At 36.8% G+C, this 20,485-nt stretch overlaps 4 protein-coding genes, 1 long non-coding RNA gene and 1 pseudogene across 6 annotated transcripts; 2 read left to right on the top strand and 4 right to left on the bottom strand.

Annotated features, from left to right (window-relative positions):
• The first annotated feature begins 228 nt into the window (after positions 1-228).
• Positions 229-4,944, top strand: LOC140957409 (mitochondrial adenine nucleotide transporter ADNT1-like). The gene is made up of 8 exons (XM_073414642.1): positions 229-600; positions 1,365-1,413; positions 1,509-1,672; positions 2,249-2,286; positions 2,846-2,958; positions 3,051-3,164; positions 3,810-4,157; positions 4,503-4,944. The coding sequence occupies exons 1-8, from the start codon at positions 443-445 to the stop codon at positions 4,584-4,586; spliced, it is 1,068 nt and encodes a 355-aa protein (XP_073270743.1). The 5' UTR covers positions 229-442; the 3' UTR covers positions 4,587-4,944.
• Positions 4,945-5,803: 859 nt separating this feature from the next.
• LOC140956822 (uncharacterized) lies at positions 5,804-8,834 on the bottom strand. Its single transcript, XM_073413697.1, has 2 exons — positions 6,572-8,834; positions 5,804-6,485 (listed from the first exon to the last, which is right to left on the bottom strand). Exons 1-2 carry the CDS (start codon positions 8,472-8,474, stop codon positions 6,334-6,336), a joined length of 2,055 nt encoding a protein of 684 aa, XP_073269798.1. The 5' UTR covers positions 8,475-8,834; the 3' UTR covers positions 5,804-6,333.
• A 282-nt stretch (positions 8,835-9,116) lies between these two features.
• Positions 9,117-9,840, top strand: LOC140956614 (uncharacterized). Its single transcript, XR_012171497.1, has 2 exons — positions 9,117-9,538; positions 9,674-9,840. It is a non-coding gene; the product is annotated as an uncharacterized lncRNA (long non-coding RNA).
• A 137-nt stretch (positions 9,841-9,977) lies between these two features.
• On the bottom strand, positions 9,978-14,571 carry LOC140956613 (mitochondrial carrier protein MTM1-like; annotated as a pseudogene).
• Positions 14,572-14,885: 314 nt separating this feature from the next.
• On the bottom strand, positions 14,886-16,110 carry LOC140957910 (ethylene-responsive transcription factor CRF4-like). Its single transcript, XM_073415332.1, has one exon. It carries the CDS (start codon positions 15,918-15,920, stop codon positions 14,979-14,981), a length of 942 nt encoding a protein of 313 aa, XP_073271433.1. The 5' UTR covers positions 15,921-16,110; the 3' UTR covers positions 14,886-14,978.
• Positions 16,111-17,668: 1,558 nt separating this feature from the next.
• LOC140956494 (ubiquitin-conjugating enzyme E2 28-like) lies at positions 17,669-20,213 on the bottom strand. Of its 2 annotated transcripts, XM_073413252.1 has the most exons (5): positions 20,101-20,204; positions 19,899-19,972; positions 18,905-19,032; positions 18,488-18,592; positions 17,669-17,965 (listed from the first exon to the last, which is right to left on the bottom strand). In XM_073413252.1, exons 2-5 carry the CDS (start codon positions 19,966-19,968, stop codon positions 17,822-17,824), a joined length of 447 nt encoding a protein of 148 aa, XP_073269353.1. In that variant the 5' UTR covers positions 19,969-19,972; positions 20,101-20,204; the 3' UTR covers positions 17,669-17,821. The 2 variants fall into 2 exon arrangements, with proteins under 2 accessions (XP_073269353.1, XP_073269351.1); XM_073413250.1 differs by having other exon boundaries at positions 19,899-20,213.
• Between the last annotated feature and the right edge of the window lie 272 nt (positions 20,214-20,485).

Consider the following 20,485-nt stretch of genomic DNA (forward strand, 5'->3'; position numbering starts at 1 on the left):
CAATTATTAGTGTAATTTCGAAGAAGTTTGACTTGACAATTTTGGGAATTGGATCTGTTGCCTATTTCGCAAATGGTGTTTAATTTAATTAGAATGGAATCTATTTTTTATTTTATTTTTTTAAAGAAGAATGGAATCAGAGGAATCACACATAAAAATAATAATAATATTGAAAGCAGATAATGAAGCCACCAAAAATTAAAGCTTTTGACACCACCAGCAGATCGCCGTCACATATAAAAGCCAAGACACACTGAAACACACACTTACTACGTGCAATATTGTCCGCCCTGGTTTTGTGTTTGCCGCCGCCTCTGCCGGCATCTTCGACAGCGACGATACTATTCATCTTCGCGTAGAATGAACGCTTCGATTTGATCACCGATCGGAGGATTTTTTGTTTAATTTTATTTGTTGCTTTGGAATTCTTTTGGAGGACTTGATGGCGTCGGAGGAGGTGAAGACGAGCGAATCTGCGGTGTCTAAGATTGTCAATTTGGCGGAGGAGGCGAAACTCGCCAAGGAAGAAATCAAGCCTACCAAGTATCAACTTTACGGTATTTGCAAATCTCTAGTTGCTGGTGGCGTTGCTGGAGGCGTGTAAGTGTTTCTCTGTTTATAGCATAAATGTATGTATATAATCCTTTGAGAGAGTGTTCAATACATGATCATCTTATTGTGTTCTTTTGTTTTTAGTATGGAATGTATGTGATGGTATTCGAGCCCTCGGTAGAGAATAGCGATGGCGGAAGAGTACATTTATAATAATCGAGTTGAAAATTTGATAATTTGGGATAATTGTTACCCACAGAGGTCTGTACTAGATGTACTCACATAAATCCATCTTTCTGAACTGCTTTGATGGAGTATTCTTGCTTGACTGTGACTCAAATGAACAGATAACTAAAGTGCACAATCGTAGTTATATGTGCATGCCCTCCTAAAATAATTAGCTGCAAAATTTTCAAGCTTTCAATTTTATACCATTCCTCACAATTAAGTGCACCCGTCTCTTTGATCACTCTTTCCTCTCTTTAGATGAGAAATTATGTTATACGGAACGATGAATGGGTAATATAAATTTTTGAGTTGCTTGAAGCGGATGGATTATGTTCTCAATCTTGTGGTACATTTGGACTGGAAGTACGCATCTGAAAATAACCAATTGAGAAGATATAGTTTTTCTACATGTGAGGTTAACTTGAGAGAAGACAGTAATTTGAAAGGCGCATGCTTATTGTCGGCTGTTCTCTGGCTGCTGGATTTCTTTTCCTTTCTATTCTTTTTTCTGATTGACCAGCTACCGAGTTTCTGATTGATGGTTAAATGTTCGCATGTGACTAACTTGTGGTGTGATATTGCAGGTCGCGGACTGCTGTAGCTCCATTAGAGAGATTGAAAATTTTACTGCAGGTTTGTTTTGTTCAACTTATTGACCTTTTCTTATCGTTCTCCAGCTCTCCAATCAGTGGCTAAGTTACATAACATAAGTTTAAATTCTGCGTCAGGTTCAAAATCCACACAACATGAAGTACTGTGGTACTATTCAAGGCTTGAAGTATATATGGAGAACTGAGGGATTTAGAGGAATGTTTAAAGGCAATGGCACTAATTGCGCTCGAATTGTCCCAAATTCAGCAGTAAAGTTCTTCAGCTATGAGCAAGCTTCCAAGTATGGCCCTAAAAAAAGTAAAATGTGTATGCACTTAGTTTTTTTCCCCATTGAAATATTCTGAAAACACACATCAATTGTTCTGATCTTGGTCTTCTACTTAAATTCACTTTAGTTTGTCCTTTCTTGGTTTATCCAATTCAATATTGTAAATTTTTATTTCTGGATCAAACATGATATCGGTGTCACCAGTTTTGGTTTATGGCTAGGCTCTTGACTACCCACTGTCGACATGCTTAACTTTCTTATCTTTCTTGCCCTATTAAGTTGTTCTTGGAATGTTAAACTCGTTTAGCTGGTCTTGTTCATTCAGAGTGTGGGATTGGTGATAGTCCTTTATCTTACATAACTGGGGACTCTGTTCCATTTGTGTACCTAATATGGAAGAGTTATAGTTAAAATTTCTGATTGTTAGTGTTGTGTAATTTGATTTGTCAAGAGGGTTTTGTGCTATTGATTTAATTAGGTAATAGGCATGGATATGTGCAACACAGTTGGTGCTAATAAAATTTGATCCGAACAAGATGAGTTTGTCATTCTCCATCTTATTTTACTGAATTAGTTTTCTTGTTGCAGGGGAATATTATATTTGTATCAGCAGCAAATTGGAAATGGTATGCTTTTGTTACTATACGTAGTTGGTAATCAAGTAGTTAGTTACGCACACTTATACACATACTGGCACTGTATTTTATGCTAGGAGTTGCAATTTGAATCAGAGGTCTAGTTTTGATTTTGCGGGGTGGAAAATATTTTTGCTAGTTGAATTATCTTTATTGTCCTTTCGATGATTGTATAAATATAATCAAATTCCAAAACGAAGAAACGAAAATTGGGATGACCCGAAATTCAGTAGTTAGGTCTCATGGACACCTAATCTTCAGCTGTTGATGCTTTTGACTGGCTAGTTTCACCACATTGATGACTAGATTTCCTGTTGATTTACTGATATTAAGTTGAATAGTACAATGTCTCGGTATCCCAGCAATCTACATGATTATTGCCATCTCAATATCCTAAAATTAGTGAACTACTTCTGACGTAAAATCTGGACGCTATCTAATTTTTCTGCATGCTGATAAGTTTTATAAAAGGAATGCATAGTTAGTGTTCAAGATTTACAAGGTCCAAAGAAGTATGTATTAATGGATTTCTTACGTATTTGTTTTGCAGAGGATGCTCAGCTGACTCCTTTATTACGGCTGGGAGCAGGAGCTTGTGCTGGAATTATTGCCATGTCTGCAACATACCCAATGGACATGGTTAGAGGCAGAATTACCGTACAGGTTCAGACACTCCTTAAGATTAGCTTTTTGAAGATTGTTGCTGTTGACGAATTTGTCCAGCTATATGACTGTTATTTTCTTCTATGCTGCAGACTGAAAAATCTCCTTTCCAATACAGAGGAATGTTTCATGCTTTATCAACTGTTCTTCGTGAGGAAGGTTTTCGTGCTCTCTACAAGGGTTGGCTCCCTTCTGTCATTGGTGTTGTAAGTCCTAGCATCATATGTGCTTTAGTATCTCTGAGTATTGCCACAATATTTCCAACAGAGTTTTCCTTTTCCACTATGTGATAAAGTGGCGATGTAACATGCATGTTTTCTTTTGTTAAAACCAGTAGCGAGATCATATCTTGGAAAATAAAACAAATAAGTGTCATAATTGCACTTAAATGACTGCATTTAGCATATAGGAGTGGTCAGAGAATCACAAGATGATATGAACTGGATGATTGGACTTTTCACATTGGCTATTAAGCTGAAAAATGTTTGGACTTTGCAGGTTAAGAACTAGTGTTTACCATTTCTAACGATTCTGTGAACTTGGTTTTCTTATAGTTTGACAGAGAGTACACTTATTTGTACCGACTCTTTTTTGTTTACATAATTAAAATTGCTTTGCCATAGTTATTGATTTGGAATGAGTGTCTCTTGTAAAGATGTGAAACGTATTTTACTGCCTAATTATCAATATAATGATTTGTATCCCATTACAAATGATATCAAATGGCTATTGAAACGAAATATTGTCATTGTGACTGCATGATGTGATTTAACATCTTTCTCTTGCAATTTTGTATATCCCCTTCTCTTGCCTTTCTGGAGAACCTTATTCTGTCCTTTTATTTTTCTTAGGTTCCTTATGTGGGTCTCAACTTTGCTGTGTACGAATCTCTAAAAGATTGGTTGATTAAATCCAAAGCCTTTGGGCTTGTTGGTGAAGATGATGAATTAGGTGTTGCAACAAGGCTTGCATGTGGGGCTGCAGCAGGCACAGTTGGACAAACTGTTGCGTACCCACTCGATGTTATTCGTAGAAGGATGCAGATGGTAGGATGGAATCATGCTGCTTCAATTGTCACTGGTGATGGGAGGAGCAAGGTCGCCCTTGAATATACGGGCATGATTGATGCTTTCCGAAAAACTGTGAGGCATGAGGGTTTGGGAGCATTATACAGGGGTTTGGTCCCCAATTCAGTGAAGGTCAGTCTTCGATTATAAGAACTTTGAACTTCCTGGGATTATGCTATATGAGGAATCTTTGTTTGGATGAAAGCATCATGTGCTTAAAAATCAGTGCCTTTAGCATCTTGTTACTTGTGTATAATATGTGAAAAATGGAGGCCAAATTAGATTATATCGAGTGTTATTGTTGAAAAGCAAACAGTCCTGTTGTTTTATGGTATGAGTTTTAGTAGTAGAGTGATAACTCCATTTCTGGTTGAAGTTTCCTAGCATTTTCATAGGTGAAAATTAATCCGAGTTTATCAAGCATTTGGGTATTTTCACCAGTAGCTTGTGTTACTAAATATTGCCATGTCTGTTCAGGTTGTCCCATCAATAGCTATTGCATTTGTGACATACGAACAAGTGAAGGCAGTACTTGGGGTAGAGATTAGAATATCTGACTGACCCAGAGAGAGCTTCGACCTTCATTCAGTGTAGTTGAAAAGAAAAAGGATCAATTGATACGAGCTCTTCTCTTCTCGGTGATGGTCCTAATCCGAGTTTATGTTCATTAGTCTTGTTTTATCTGTTTAACAGTGCCTGTTTTTTCATCTGGGTTGGTAATTTATTCGCTTGGTCGAATGCCTGTTTCGATTAAGTATTAAGCTAGTGTGAACAGAATAATGCAATAAATATTGTTTCCAGCTTGCTTTGTATGTAGCTAGCTTCTGAATAGCTTTGTACTTTTAATCGACAAATCTGCGTACTCTTGGTTGACAAGGTTTTATAGTCCTGCCTCCTGGCTTTTGGGGCATAACATCGCTGTCTCGGGTAATGTTCAGTGCTATTAAGTTCCGAAGTTCACCCTTCAAAGTTAGGCCACGGTCTCTTTTCACATTGGTCGATGAGGTGATTTAACACACGCTTTAAAAATATTTTTTTTCAATTCTATTTTAAAATAAAATTTATTTTTATAATTTGAACGATATGAGATTAGACATGATAGAAAGATAAATTCGTTATATGGAGTTGCATTATCAAATGGTATTTTTGGAATTATTAAAAAAAATTCATGAACATAAGAAGTTAGTCATTCTAAGGTTGAACTTCAATTAAAATTGTATTTTATTAATAAATAAACTCTCCCAAGCTAATCATTTCATGGTTATTGAAAACGAATTAAATCACATGGTCGATGTTCTTGAAGTAGAAACTGATACTTATGTTACTGAATAGCTTTTTTCAAAAGAACTTTGTCTCCTCAATAAATGTCTTAGTAGAAGTTATTATTTCTTGGAACCGAGGTTTACTTTTATGGAAGTTTTAACAATTTATGGATTGGTTGTAGCATTAACTAGAAGATATTATTTCTTCTAGAGAATATCTTAATTTTTTCGGAACAACTAGATAGAGATTCTTTAACCAGAAAGGAGACGTAATCCTGGACGTGAAGAATAAGATCCAAAATGTTTTATTTAATTAATTTTCAAATCTTCATAAGATTTTGCCTATAAATCGTGTTTGTGAAGGGTAATATTGTTTAGTTCAACTTAGTCTAAGATATTATTTTGATGTTAAATCCAATTGTCACCATTGCATTAAAATTATTTTTTATATGAGATCAAGTATGTACCCCAAATATTTGAACTAACGACAACTATTAACATCTAGAGTGAGGGCAATACGCGCACCGAAGGATCTCATAAACCGGGTAATAGGATTGATCTTGCCGCTGCAGCTACCGATAAAATAAAGTTCTCGCCAAAATTCATCTCCAATTTCTTGCAAGCATTCTGTTCGATAAAAGTACGGATAAAAAGAGATTTGAAGCATTCCATTCAGCAGAAGTATTGATTTAATTAATCATTACGATAAACTGCAGAGGAAAAATTGCACGACATAATGCCATCATCGTATGTTCTGATGTTACGATCGAGGCCAAAAATAGAAGAGTGTGAATATAGCATAATATAGCCTATTCAACTATAATCTTGGGTAAATGTACATTTGTTTTAGGTCATACACTCAAGACAAGATGGCTATTTTCGAGCATTAAGATTGCACGGAACACCAGGCAAAACTAGTCCCGGTTACTTGATTTCCTACCCAGAGCCTGAAGAATCAAAAGTGGCATGGCTAGAAATCATTAGTTATACCTACAAAAGTCTCTACTTCAGTTAAGGATCAAACTTCTATTTGAGTGCATGGCAGATCAGGACAGTTCGGAATCTGATAAATGACCGGATGCCCTCCTTGTTCTAGGACTCATGGTCATCAATTGACTTTCGGAATTCAACCTCAAACTGATACTGCGTCCCCTAGGTGTTATTGGTGGAGGTCTTACCGACCTTCCCCTAGGTGTCCCTGTTAAAACGATTCATAAAAATCTTGACTAATGGAAGAGAGTACAAAATTGCAACATGTGAAAAACAATTTGGTGAATGGATAACCTGGTTGTTTGTTGTTCTTGGCTTCTAATGATTTCTTTGATAATGAAAGCTTCCTGATCATACTTTCAGGAGAAGGTAAGGATCTTCTTTCTGTTGGCGAAGTGAAAGGGTCCTCCACTGTTATGTTCTCATCTCCATATGCTGAAGTTTCTTCACTGCCTGATTCAGAATTATCTCTGTGAGTTGTACAGGTTCTCTCCCTCTCTGTGACTCTGTATACAAACATTTGGAATGGAATCTGGGATGTAGACTGAAAATTTGAATACCCCATATAAGGAAAGGTTTTCACAATCCCTGCCTCGATGTCGACAAAGTCCACTGGGGGCATTGGCAGGTCTGTTTGGCTGAGTTCAGGATTCATGGCCAAGAAACGCTTGATATAGCGAAGAATCCGACAGATAGATGAGAAACTAGGGCGTTGACTCGGATCCGCGTGCCAGCACTTCTTTGTTAAGTTTGTGATGTATTTCGGAGAATGAAACGGGAATAACGGCCTCTCTCCTGCCCTTATGTTGCGGCTCATTTTATCTCCTTGAAGATGGGCATCTTCGAAAGGGACTTTACCAGTTACAATCTCAAAACATATCATCCCAAAACTGTAAACATCACACTTCTCTGTGTACTTCAAGTTTCCTCCATCCCCAAAATATTCCTGCTCAGATAGCAGTTCTGGAGCATACCAGATAACTGGAGGTTGTACATTCTGATTTGCTGAGGTCTTCTTCTGATTGAGACTAATAGCAACCGATAGGCCAAAACCTGATACTTTGGCATGTAAGTATCCATCCGAGTTGCCATTTCTTGCTTTTACAAGTATGCTGGCAGGGTTCAACTCTCCATGGTAGATTTTCTTTGAGTGGAGATATTCCATCCCTCTCGCTATTTGCAGCATTAGATCAACTGCAACCGGAATAGAAAAAGGTATTCGTTTCCTCGCCCCACTTATTTCCTTGATATAGCTTGAAAGATCTCTATTCATGAGTTCCATAACCAAGAAACACTCTTTCTTTTCCTCATCCGTGAAGCCGCAGATAACATGCATTATGTTCGGATGAGAAAGGCTTAATTCCTTTGAAATATCAGGAAGTAGTTGTTCTATATCCCCAAAGAAGTGCCTTAAAGCAAAGCTTTCACCGAGCCATTGAATCTCTTTATATTGGCTTCCACTCCCTAACCGCCTCCTCACCTGGTAATCTTTGGAGTTCACTAAAGTAGCGGAAGGTAACAAATTATCCTCTGTCGTCTCTGAAGCAGTCAAGTTTGTCAAAAGAAGATCAGCTAGCCGTTTATCCCTCTTCGAAGTTAAAGAACCCGATCTTTTCTTTTCTTGAATCATCTTTAGCAGTAACCATCTATCTTCGTTCCAAACTGAATCCAATCGAGTGCTAAAATCTTGAGAAACCAAGTACTCTTTTCCAAATTTCCACTCAAAAATTCTGGGGTCTTTCCAATTTTTCTGATACTTGAGAGAATAAACAGCCTTTCTCTTCTCTATCTCATCTTGATCCCAACCCGATATCTCCCCAGCCATTTCGATTGCTTCGATCACCACAGGAATGCAACTGAGCAAGTTGTGTATATGAAACTCGACACAGTCGGTGTTCTGATAAAGATAAATGGCTTTAGCCCACCAGTCCTTTGGTTCCAAGCACTGCCTGGCATAAAATTCTCCTTCTTTGAATACTCTAAGCAGATCCCTTAATGGATTTTCAATGATTTTCCATTTTGTGCTCTTCTCTTCAAATCTCAGGTTCTGTTTCATTTCCTCTGCGATTGTGTTATATCCTGAATTGAACATATCAGCCAATAAACAGCATTGCCTCTGGTTAAATATGTTGTTTTTGAATACCATCAGAGCATTTAAACTTCCCACGGCCTCTCCAATCTGCCTGAATTGCTCCATTCCTGATATTTCACACAGATCTAAGGATAAAATAATATGATGATGGATTCGGATCGGCTACACGTTCATGCCAAAAGTGAATTTCGGAAATGGATCTATATTCCAGTCAACCAGAAATATGACCTCGATCATTGAGAAGAAATTTGGTTTTCTTGGCGCTCATTTTTAATAAAATGCATGATTCATGCATGGCATCAAAGGTTGGATATGTATAGAATTTTGATCTTGGTTGAATCTAAAATCCGGAGAAATGAAAGAAATGCAACAGGCTTTGAGATTTTCAGTGTATGCGTCCCCAAAAAGAACACCTGGCAGATTCTAAGGTTTGTTTTGATGGAGTATGTCATTTAATTTGCATGTTTGAACCTTTAATTAATTAATACTAATCTTTCAACTAAATTAATTAATATAATATAAAATGGGAGAAAGTTGTGATTTCAGAATCGAACCATTTCATTGGTTTATCTCAAATTTTATTCACTATATTTTATGTTTCTTGAGGGCTTGAATTCTTGAGGGCTCTGTGGGATGAACGTAATAATTATGATAAGCTTAAAAATTCAAATTTCGAAAATCTTTTATAATCGTATCCGTTGGAAATTATTTTAATCAGCTGCCAGAACAGGAAGTGTTTCTGCCAGAGCTAATTCTTTCACCCTATTTTTTTTTTTTTTTTTTTGAAAACATAGTTCAACAATATTGAAGTCAAGGATATATATGTTCTCGTTTTTTTAGCTGGATAATTGTTCTGATAGCAGCAGTTTCTCACCTGGCATTATGAAAAATAATTTGATCTACAGAGAGAGAGGTGGCACATGGCGGGACCCGTCCCCTCAATGATGAACATTGAACACTACTATAAAAAAAAACCCTTCAACCAACAAGATATAGTAGTATCTTCGCACTTCGAATTGCTTCCCTATTAATTGCCTTGTCGAATCTTCAGATGGCTATGGCGTGGTTCTACCTCGGATTAATGGCCATTTTCGCGTCTCTCTCCGGCAATGTCATTCCGAGTTGTCGAGCGCAGGATCTGGCTCCTGCTCCGGGTCCTTCCAGCGACGGTGCGTACCAATTCTTGCTTCCTGAAATATGTCCCGGATCTCATTATCTTTATGTGCCAAAATTCATTCAGTATGTGTTGCGAAACTTCGTTTTTTTCCTTTTTATGCTGTGATTGAGATTGAAAGCATTTGCAGGCTATGCAATTGATCAAGGGATAGCCTGTTTACTGATGTTGGTGGCGCTAGTGCTAACGTATTTGATCCATCTCATGGATTCATCATCTTCCTACTCCTTTTTCTTTGGACCTTAATTCCTATCCATTTCCTACCAGTTTTCAATGGCAAACATAAATTTTCACTGCCGTCGTATATTGTTTCATGCTGGTTATTTTTTTTTTTAATTTTATATTTCACATAATATATAACAAGCCCGTTGTAGGTAAATCCTAGTGGAATGGAATTATTGGTTCTGATTAAAGTGCTAAGATAGTGTACGATATTGAAATAAAATATTGTAATTTCATTATCAACCAAAAAATAAATATACAACACTTTACTGTAAATACACGTTACATATCCAACAAGATATGAAACGAAGCAATGATCCAACTGTCAACTCATAAATCAAGCCAACTTTCCCATACGCTCAATTGTATGGCTAACTTCCAAACTGAAGTTTAAAATTGGCATGAAACCAAGTATTCCGAATGTTAAAACAAATGCAATCTGCAGTCTCTTATTCCTTCATCCGTTCTTGTTCAAAAGTTAGCAATCTCTTCCAAGACTACTCCGTCAACTGTCTATAATGTAAGACATGCTTGACAACTTCATAAAAGGATACCACGATCCCCACCGAAGGACCGGCTCGAGCAACCCGAGGTCCAGCCCCTGTAAATAATCCCTTTATACCTCCGTCCCTACGCAACAAGCCAAGGGAGAGATTGTCCTTCCAATCCTTAGAATATCAATAAAAGCATGTTTTTCTATGTTGTTGCCGCTGGTCATTATACTTAAGAGTTGGATGAAATTTTTACAAGGAATAGTTTCTTGGAACATCTATTATTCAGTTCATTCACGAATCCAGCTTATGGCAATGGCCGAGACAGAAATTCTGAATTTGATGCATTAAAATAGAATTCATTACAGCCCAAAAACTTCCATCGGGTACCAAGCTTTTCTGAGTAATGAAGCCATGCAGAGGGCTTTCTTATCAAACTGTATAATGCCGTGATGTTATGCAAGAGTGAAACTGAGGGAGAGTCTGATAGGTACCTCCAGATCTCAACCAAAGTCTGCCTCGTGGTCATTGTCAACGCTCGTGTGGGATCTTTCTGAAACACCAGAGCATAAATATAATCAAGAAATGGAGGAATCACTAAAGAGACCATATTCAATTAGATATTGTCCATCATAAGATTAGCTTTCGTCTATAGATCTGATCTATTGCCCCTGCATTTTGTACTAGCCATTAACATGACTCCTGTCTCAGGTTTTTCTCATGCAAAAACATCATGCAGCGAAGAAAATACACAGATATCACCCAAAAAACGGTAGAAAAACTTTTAACTTATTGCAAAATCAGGAGGACTATTGATAGTTATCCCACATCGGTTGAAGAAAATCCCTGAAAATTGCATATATGTACTTCGATAATCATCTCTCCTTGATCTAGCTTTTGAAGTTGAGTTAGGTCTAACTCTCAATCTTAACATGATATCAGAACCCAGGTTCCATCGTTGTGTTGGACTGCCCATAATTGGGTCATCCGTTCTGCCCATAGTTTGGTCATTTGTAAACTTTACGCTCCAAATGTTCATTCATGGGCGAGGCATGGAGGGGTGTGTTAGTTGTCCCACATCAGTTGGATAAAATCCCTGAGAGTTGCATATATTAACTTGGTCAATCTTCCACACTCGAGCTAGATTTTGGACCTGAGTTAGGTCCAAATCTCAATCTTAACATGATATCAGAACCCATATGTGTTGGACTACCCATAGTTGGACCACCCGTTCTGCCCATAGTTGGGTCATTTTTAAACTTCATGCTTCAGATGCCTATTAATGAGCGTAAGGAAGTGTGTTAGTTGTCCCATATTAGTTGGATAAAATCCCTGAGAGTTGCATAAATGGACTTGGACAATCATCTCCCTTGAGCTAGCTTTTAAGGTTGAGATAGATCCAAGTCTCAATCTTAACATGCATTCGCAAAATCTTGCACTGAATGTACTCTCCGATTTCAATCATGTACCCATTTATCAATCAACCATTAAAAATTTGCTTCAAAAAATTTTTATCAACCTCTATTTGTCTCCGGGTGCGAGCAACGTCTAGAGGACAAGTGCTAGCAGCTGCTATGCTTCCTGCCACAAAACCAGCGCAGAAGTTTACCCCAAGAACACTGGGTAAACTGGCTTCATCACCGATCTCACTCAGAATTCTCCTTCGGATCTGCATAAAATGAGTAAACATAAAATATCATGACATTATAATTACTCTCATGACAGAAATAAAGCTCTAACTGGCTCAAGCATTGACCAGCAAACCGCAGAAAACGGAACATCACGCGCTAGTTGTGCGCCAAGGCCAGTCCATAGGATACGGTAGCTTTGAACTGATTCAATTTAAACCATAAGTACACCGGTTCAGTTGAAATTCTCTTCCAAACACAATCAGGAAACATATAACAGATACAAACATAAATATATAAGTTACAAATATATCCTACAAGCTTGAGGATTCTTAGCACTCTTCATGTCAGAGACAGCATCGATCAAAGTTCCCCACACTCTTGGAGGTTTCACACTAGCTTGGTTGTGTTTGAATACCTGTGACCAAAAAGATCGTCATAAATATATTTAAAAGAATGTCTTTGCCAAAACAAGTTTCCAATACAACATATACATGATTGGGAAAGAAGGTTGTATATTTAGCATGAAAAGACGTGCTCTTTTTTTCCCGTTATGAAATATAAAGTACCTGCATACGTGTTCTAGCAAGCTCAACGGGATAACAAGTTATGCATGCTACAGAGCGTGCTAAGGAACCAGCAACTAGAGGAGTATATGGAGTCATGATTGGAGCATTCTGTAACGTAAGCTCTTCCATGTAGTTGCGGCAAATATCATATAGAGGCATATAAATTCCCACCTGCAAATAATACTCAGAAGTATTTCCACATGAAGTCGTAAAAAATATTTTACGCACCATAATATTTAAGATGGAAACTTACAGAAGGGATTGCAAGTGCTTAACTGGCATTAGTTCCTGTCCACAATCGTGAGAATCCTTCCTGGATGATTTCACGTGGTTAGGGTAATTTAACCAAATGAAGATCGAAGTCTAGAAATAAAGAATGCGTACACACATAATATTCAGGTCAATTTGGAAGAGCGTGCTGAATGCTTTAAAGCCTCTAGATAAAGTCATAAAACCAACATCTATTTTAGCGCTTTCATAAGTTAAATTGATGACACTGGTAGTTCTTACACCATATTTCGTATAAATGTGGTACTTGAAGTATAAAATTAGGAGAACCTCAAACCAGCAAACTTCAGAATTTATACTGATTTCAACTTAATTAAATTTCCATTTCGATAAGAGAATTTGCTTATTTCAAACCAAAATAATACTTCAGAGCATGATATATCGAATTTAGATGAGATGCCAAGAAAATTTTGAAGATGCTTCTGATGAATTATGTGAAAAACAATTGCTTCACCAACCTGCCGCACCACTTTGTAGAACACATCCAACGTTCCTCTGTAACGGGTACACTCGGGTGAGCATGTTGGTTGGGTGCAAGCAGATGATGGCATATATTTCCAGTCTCGCAGCATCTGAATCCAAGTATGGGGTCAAAACCATTGTCAAAACATAGTTTATGATGAAGGGAAGGAAATAACTATGCCCCGTAAAGTGGAAGAACATAGTAACGCAACCAATAACGAGCATTGATGAGGAAGCCTAGCGTGCTACAAACATAAGCCACAACCATGTTTACAAAGTCTGGAGTAGGGAGCCTTAGAAACTTGAACGGTTTGATGACATATACCAAAAAAGCAGGCTCACATACCGTGCTTGAATCAAAGCATGCCATTTGATGAAAGCCATCATAGGGCACACCAGCTGCCTGAGCTTGCAACCTAACCTGGATAAAAAGCGGATATCAACTACGCCCCAAAAATATCAGGTAAAACCAAGTTTAATGAACAACAAAGTTTCCTCTTTTAAAGCAAAAGGAATTCCACTTTGCAAATATCACATTAAAAAATCCAAAAATTGGGCAAAGTAACACGTTGCAGCACCCCCAACAAACCCATGAGAACTGGATAATCTGATGTATAGGGCGTACTGTTAGGTATCGTAGACTAAGAGGTTAAATGAGTCCAAATGGACAATCTAGCACAGAGAAAATCAGGGAAAATCTTCAAACACAAGAAAACTCCACATGAAAAAATTTTGAACCTCCGGCAAAGTTGGGACTTTATGGCCATTCACTAACATTAAGTATATATTGAGCAATTAAACAATCAAGTACAATGTATCACATCATTTAGCTCGTAAATTGAACCCCATGGCATGCTCAAAAGCAATAAAACTGCACACTCTCCCCATAAAAATCAACGAATACAAAATTCGAGAAATGCATCATTTCAACAAACACCTTGGCAACATCAAGAGGGTTGACGATGATTGAAGATATCAAGGCGGCGCCGGCAGCAGAAAACGCCCTCTCCCCGAAACTCAAATCCGCATCAGAAATCTTTGGTTTTGAGGACCCTTCGCCTAAAAGTTTCCTCTTTCACCAGACTATTATTATTATTATTATTATTATCTAATTCCATTTTCCCTGTTGCTGCCACCGCTCCAATCCATGAAGGCAGACCTCGTCTTTCTGAACCTACCATTAAAAATCAAATCTTTTCCCTCAGCTTTGCAAGAGGTTAAAAGGAAATTATGAGCAAATACCAAGTAATTAATCGGTTTTCTTCTTTAGTATGTGGGAGTTTAATTTTCTCCAAAATTATGTTGCATGGAGAAGAAATAAGAGAATCTTGGGAAAAAAGATGGTGTGATGCGTGGCGTGGAAATAAGGGCGCCAAACACTAGGAGACGGGTCATAGGTTTCCACTTGTCTTCCAAGGTCATTTTGGGCAATTCAAATATCCCCATTTTGTCAAACAAGTATTTATATGAAAAGAAATGAAACAAGAATTGAACCGAGTGAACATCAACATTTCAAAAGTCCCCCTCTTTTAGAATTTTATGATCATTTGCCGAATTGATTTCCCATTATAAAACAAGCTTAATATGATCCAAGCATGTGAGTAGAATAAATTGTACATCAAAAATACATTTACGGTCAAACGACCAAAATACAATTTCTAAATTGACAACAGAATAACACATTCAGATTTATTTATTAGTAGAAATAAATATAATTATTTACCAACGACTTCTCTTTTCTTGCCAATGAAAACCAAATACGTCAACCCCATTGTTTACCGTGAATAATAATCCACGAGACCACAAAAATCTTGGTCTGTGAAGAATTCATTCACATCCCATGTTAAAGCATCACCCGTATCATCTTTTGCTAACCAATTAAACTTCTGCTCCACCAAGCTAATTTCCTCGTATATCGTTGGCAAAGGCGATCGAAAATCGAAGTAATCTTTCAAGAAATATTGATCCAACGGTAGGTGATCGTCCATCGACATATCCATTTCTCCCGGCTCGACTCGTTTTTCATTAGTGTTCTTAACCTCGGACCGAACTGGATCTTCGGCAGACCGTTCCGAATTATGATTCTTGCTAAGCCTCAAAACAGAGATGGGCGAGCGTAGTTTCACACATGATTCATCCTTTCCGGAATCGTAGCTAGAAACAGAAATCAATCCGGCCCCACTCGCCGCCACAACCACCCTCTCCGGCGGTGTTATGAAGTTTGTCAAAGCTTTCGGGCCGTGTATTTGGATTGCTGCTTTGTCGTAAACCAGCGCTGCCTCCTCCGCCGTCTCATAAGTCCCAAGCCAAACCCTCGTCCGCCGCGTCGGATCACGTATCTCCGCAGCCCATTTACCCCACGGCCGCCGCCTAACTCCCCTGAACTTCTTCCCTTCGCCAACCACATGATTCTCCTCCTGCATCTGCCTCTGTTTCTTCTTCTTGTTCTTCTCATTTACACTGATGTCATTACCACTTATCTCCATTCTAACTTCATTCATGAGCTTTCTCACTCGCCAGTAATGGTGGTCCCTTTCACATTCGTCGCCCGAAGAATCAGTAGCGTCGTAATCAGTAACAGAAATTCGCACCAAACGTGGCGTTTTGGAGCTAAATCTCCCTTTGCATGTCTCCTTCAATGGCGGAGGAGACACCACCTTCGTTGTAATGGTCGTATGGACTGAATATTTGATGCGTTTGCTGTCTTTTGGAATCATTTCCTCTGGAATATGAAAAACCTCTGAATGATCACATGAAGAAGATGAAAAGCAGATAAAATGGGATGAAATCTTCAAAGAAGATCATTGAGCTCAAGGCCGTAACGTAAATACGTAAAAGACGGATTAAATTTGAGAAAAAGTTTTGTTTCGAGAAAAGATGATGCATGAATTTATTTAAAAGAGTCAAAAGGCTGTGTGGCTACGAAGAAGTAACGAACGCATTCAGAATCCCATTTATGTAGGCAGTATTTTTTGGGTCATATATTTTTCTTAATTTGAATTTTTCAAAATAAAGTCATGAAATATGATCTTTTTTTTTTTATATGGTTGATGGAGATGATTTATTGAATTGTTCTAAAATTTATAGAAAAATATATAGGTTATGTAAACATAGTATTCAATAAACATCGGAGTAAAATATTTGGAAAAAAAATTAAATTTTCTTGAAGTTTAGAACTTGGATTTGAGTTGTAGTGACTAGTGAATGTAGGAATATATTTTAAAATGGAATGAAATGTCATTTTATGACTTTAGGAAACATCGAGGATTTATTTTTCAATCAAATAAAAGCGTGCTTTTATATTATATTTTCACCATTTATTTACTCAATTTTTTCATGATCGTCTTCCAAAAATAGTTTAATCATTCGGTATGTTTAGGTAAAATATATGTTAATAAATATTGAAGTTAGGTAGCTTGGAATCAATCGTACTTGCACCCCAAGCATGTTCCTTGCCATGCATAAATACTCAATTGATGCAACCAAAAAAAAAAACCTCGTGAGTAAATCTAAGTAATCGTCGATAGGTATTTTGATATATTCATAATCAAGTGTTATGAGATGTTATCTACATCACGAACAAACATGAACACCAAAAATTATCTAACGTAAATATCCGACGTTCAAATTAGAAACAATTCNCTTGGGATTCAAGCAAAAATAATTCATTCGCCGGCCCTAGTCCATGCACCATATTAATAATCCACATTTTCATTGAATTAAATGATATGACTTCTGTAATCAAAATAATAATAATAATAATAATAATAATAATAATAAGACAAAAACTTGTGTAAGACGGTCTCACGGATTGTATTTTGTGAGACGAATCTCTTATTTGGATCATCAATGAAAAAGTATTACTTTTTATGCTAAGAATATTACTTTTTATTGTGAATATCCGCAGAGTTCATCCGTCTCATAAATAAAGATTAGTGAGATCATTCACAAAAGACCTAATCTAATAATAATTGACCAAAAAAGTAATAATTTTGAGATAGATTTGACTTTGGTTTTTCTATTGGGGAGATGAGGTGGAGGTTTAAACTATACTTTCCAAATTTTATGAACAACCCTATAAAATTCGACTCGAACATGATTAGAGAAATTTTAAGTCTAATTTTCAAATAACTCGAGTTTTTACTCGGTTTGAGTTCAAATTTTAGTTATTACTTGACTAATTATATTTTTATATATATAAAATATAAATTTCAAAGATAATATTATCAACACATGCTCGAATACTGCGACATATACATGAGTCGAGTCAAATTCGACATACATGATTTAAATTCAAAAATCAAAGGGTTAATGAGATGGAACAATGAGTGTATTACCCCCAACTGCATGTTCAATTATCATCAATACAATTGACTAAATCACATAAAAAAATATTATCGCGGAAATGATCATTGAATTCATTCCAATTTTAAGATAAAAACCTTGGTTATTCAACATTAAATAATTATAAATAAAGCAAATCGACCTTACTATTAAACATACTGAAAAAACAATATATCTGAATGTCAACAACCTTTTCCTATAAACAATTCAAACCACCATTGAATCAGTTTCAAGCTTATAATAAAGTGACACAAACCAGCAGCGACTAACGAGACTAACCCATGGCATACTTTTGGGTCCAGCTCCTAGCAGTTTGCTCGTACTTGACTTTATCCATCTTGTACATATGAGCGATTTCCGGGACTAAGGGGTCATCCGGGTTTGGATCCGTCAAAAGGGAACAGATTGAGAGCAAAACCTGGAAATAAAGCAAGAGAAAACCATAATCAATGCCACAAGAAATAGATATGAATTCAATTTCAAGAAACAGAGACAATGACTCGAAAGAAACCTTCATATATAGAATAAATTTTGATACGCTTTTCCACCAATAATTCATCGTGTAATTAGATGGCAAAATCCATACATCATTTAGATAAATTGCTACCAATTAGATCCTATATGCTCATCGGGCTCTCTGAAATCTTAAGTTCTTCTAGAATATATATTAATGAAGTGTAAATTTGCAATAAGTTGTTAGATACCATCTCTACCTTCTCAGTCTTCTTGTCTAGCGCTAATGGGCCTTGATCATATATGCCTGTGGCAGAAGTGTCTGTCCATGTTGTGAGAAAAAGTGCCTCTCACAATTCAGATTTCAGTGAACCAAAACGTGCAGTGGCTAATTTAATGTGTATCTACTAATACTTAGAGGCTATCTATGGTAAATATAAACTTGGCAATGCCATATAACACAAAAGGATTCAAGTGATTAAAAAACCTTGGAAATCGTCAAGGCCGGACTCCACTGCTCCTTCAAGGTGTCGAGGCAAATGCTACCATTACTGTTGATATTTGGGTGAAAAACTTTTGTACGGAATGCAACCTGCAAGAGTCCAACCACGGACAAATGGAAAGGCATGTTCATTAATATTTCAACAAACGAGGTGTATGTGAAACAAAGAGCTCAAGTTTGTAAGGCGAAATACATCGGAACATGTGCATGGTGTGTGTGTGTGAGACTGACCGGCCCTCTCCCTCCACCACCATCATCTGAATAGTATCGAAAACAACAGGTAAACAGACATTTTTACAGAAATTTACAATTCATATGAACGCTATAAGCCCGATTTCTTCCCTTTTGCTAATAGTAAGAGAACAAATCAAAAGCTCAAAACACTTCTGATGAATGCCATACCTTTGGAGGTTTAAATGGGTAGTCAGGGGGGAAATGAATAGTGACTAAGAATACTCCTCCTGCATAAGGGCTATCTTGAGGTCCCATTATCGTAGCTTGCCAGTGAAACATGTCTTCACCAACAGGTCCTGTTACAACAGAAAGGAAAATCACATTTTTGACCTGAAACGAGAAAGAAAAAAGGAAAAACTTAAAGGAAATTGCAGTTGCCGAGCCTGAAAGCTTGTTCTGCCATGAATATTGCAAGAGTAACCATGAACAGTTAAATCAAAACCCTTAAAACCATCTATATCTGCGTTTATACTCATAAAGCAAACAAAGGAGGGAGATTACAACTCAAGGAATTGTAAGTGTAACTTGGATGAAAAATGCATCCTCCAAGCAAATTATAATTTTCTGCAAAATCCATATCAAAGTTACCAAGTTCTGTTGGTTTTTCTATGATCAAAGATATGGAAATATAATTCAATTGAATCTACTCTCACTCAATTTTTACAATGACGGTTGGGCCAAAGAAGACTTGACATCAACACACCCCACCAACAAAATTTCAATAAATCAATCATTTCGAAACAACCATTAACACCATCCTACAGAAATGTTTGCCTGCACAGGAACAAGCACATATTATCGCTATTTGTCCTATCATTTTAAAAAAAATATCAACAAGCACGATAAGAATTTCACAGCCAAGGAACATACACACAAACAAATGCTTACAATTATTTTTTCAACCTTAACAAACACAACTGAACATCGCCAAGCCCACTAACATAATTTCAGGGCCAAGATAACTTTTTTACTTGCAAAAAATGGTCAAAACAACAAAATCATGCAAACCCACAGGGCAAAAAATGTTAATATACATTCGGATTGACTTCAGAATGTCTTGGATCAAAGCATAATAAGTCAAACAGCACAACCAAAAACAGAACATAAATAAGCACAAAAACAAAAAAAAAATTACAAAAATTATAAAGGTTCCAAGATTTACCAGCGCTGCAGGAAGTAGGAGGATCCTTCTGCAAATCCTTGAGCTCCTTCAAGATCCGTTTCGAAGCCATCAAGCTAAAAAAAAATCGATCTGTTGGATAATTTCACCAAAAGAAAAAACAAAAGCCCCAAACAGAAAAGAAAGATAACAAGAGGATTGCAAATATATGAAGGCGTATCGATAAAAAGAGAATGATGAATGCTTGGCAAAGTTTTCTTTTTCCTTTTCTCCTGGCCGCTGCAGATTTCTGACGCTAACAGACGACTTTAAGCTGAATAAATGCTTATATTATTTTTACAGTGGAACCTTTCCTTCCAAATTATTACACTACATTGTAAATTGTAATAAAGAATTTAGGATTTCCTGGAAAACAACATATAATAATATCGTACATGATCCCTACCTTCCGAAACATTGAATCAATGTTGCGAATATATTTTACAACACGTGTTAATTACGTTGTTAAACAAATATTTGCTACTATTTTTCTAGTATTAAATATAGATACTAGTTTTAACCAGGAACACGTATATTGATGTATCACGCAATAGAATTTTAATAATTTTCTGCTTAGAAATTAGAAGAAA

The sequence above is a fragment of the Primulina huaijiensis genome, chromosome 14 (assembly GCF_012295235.1).
Source record: "Primulina huaijiensis isolate GDHJ02 chromosome 14, ASM1229523v2, whole genome shotgun sequence".
Lineage (NCBI taxonomy): Eukaryota > Viridiplantae > Streptophyta > Magnoliopsida > Lamiales > Gesneriaceae > Primulina > Primulina huaijiensis.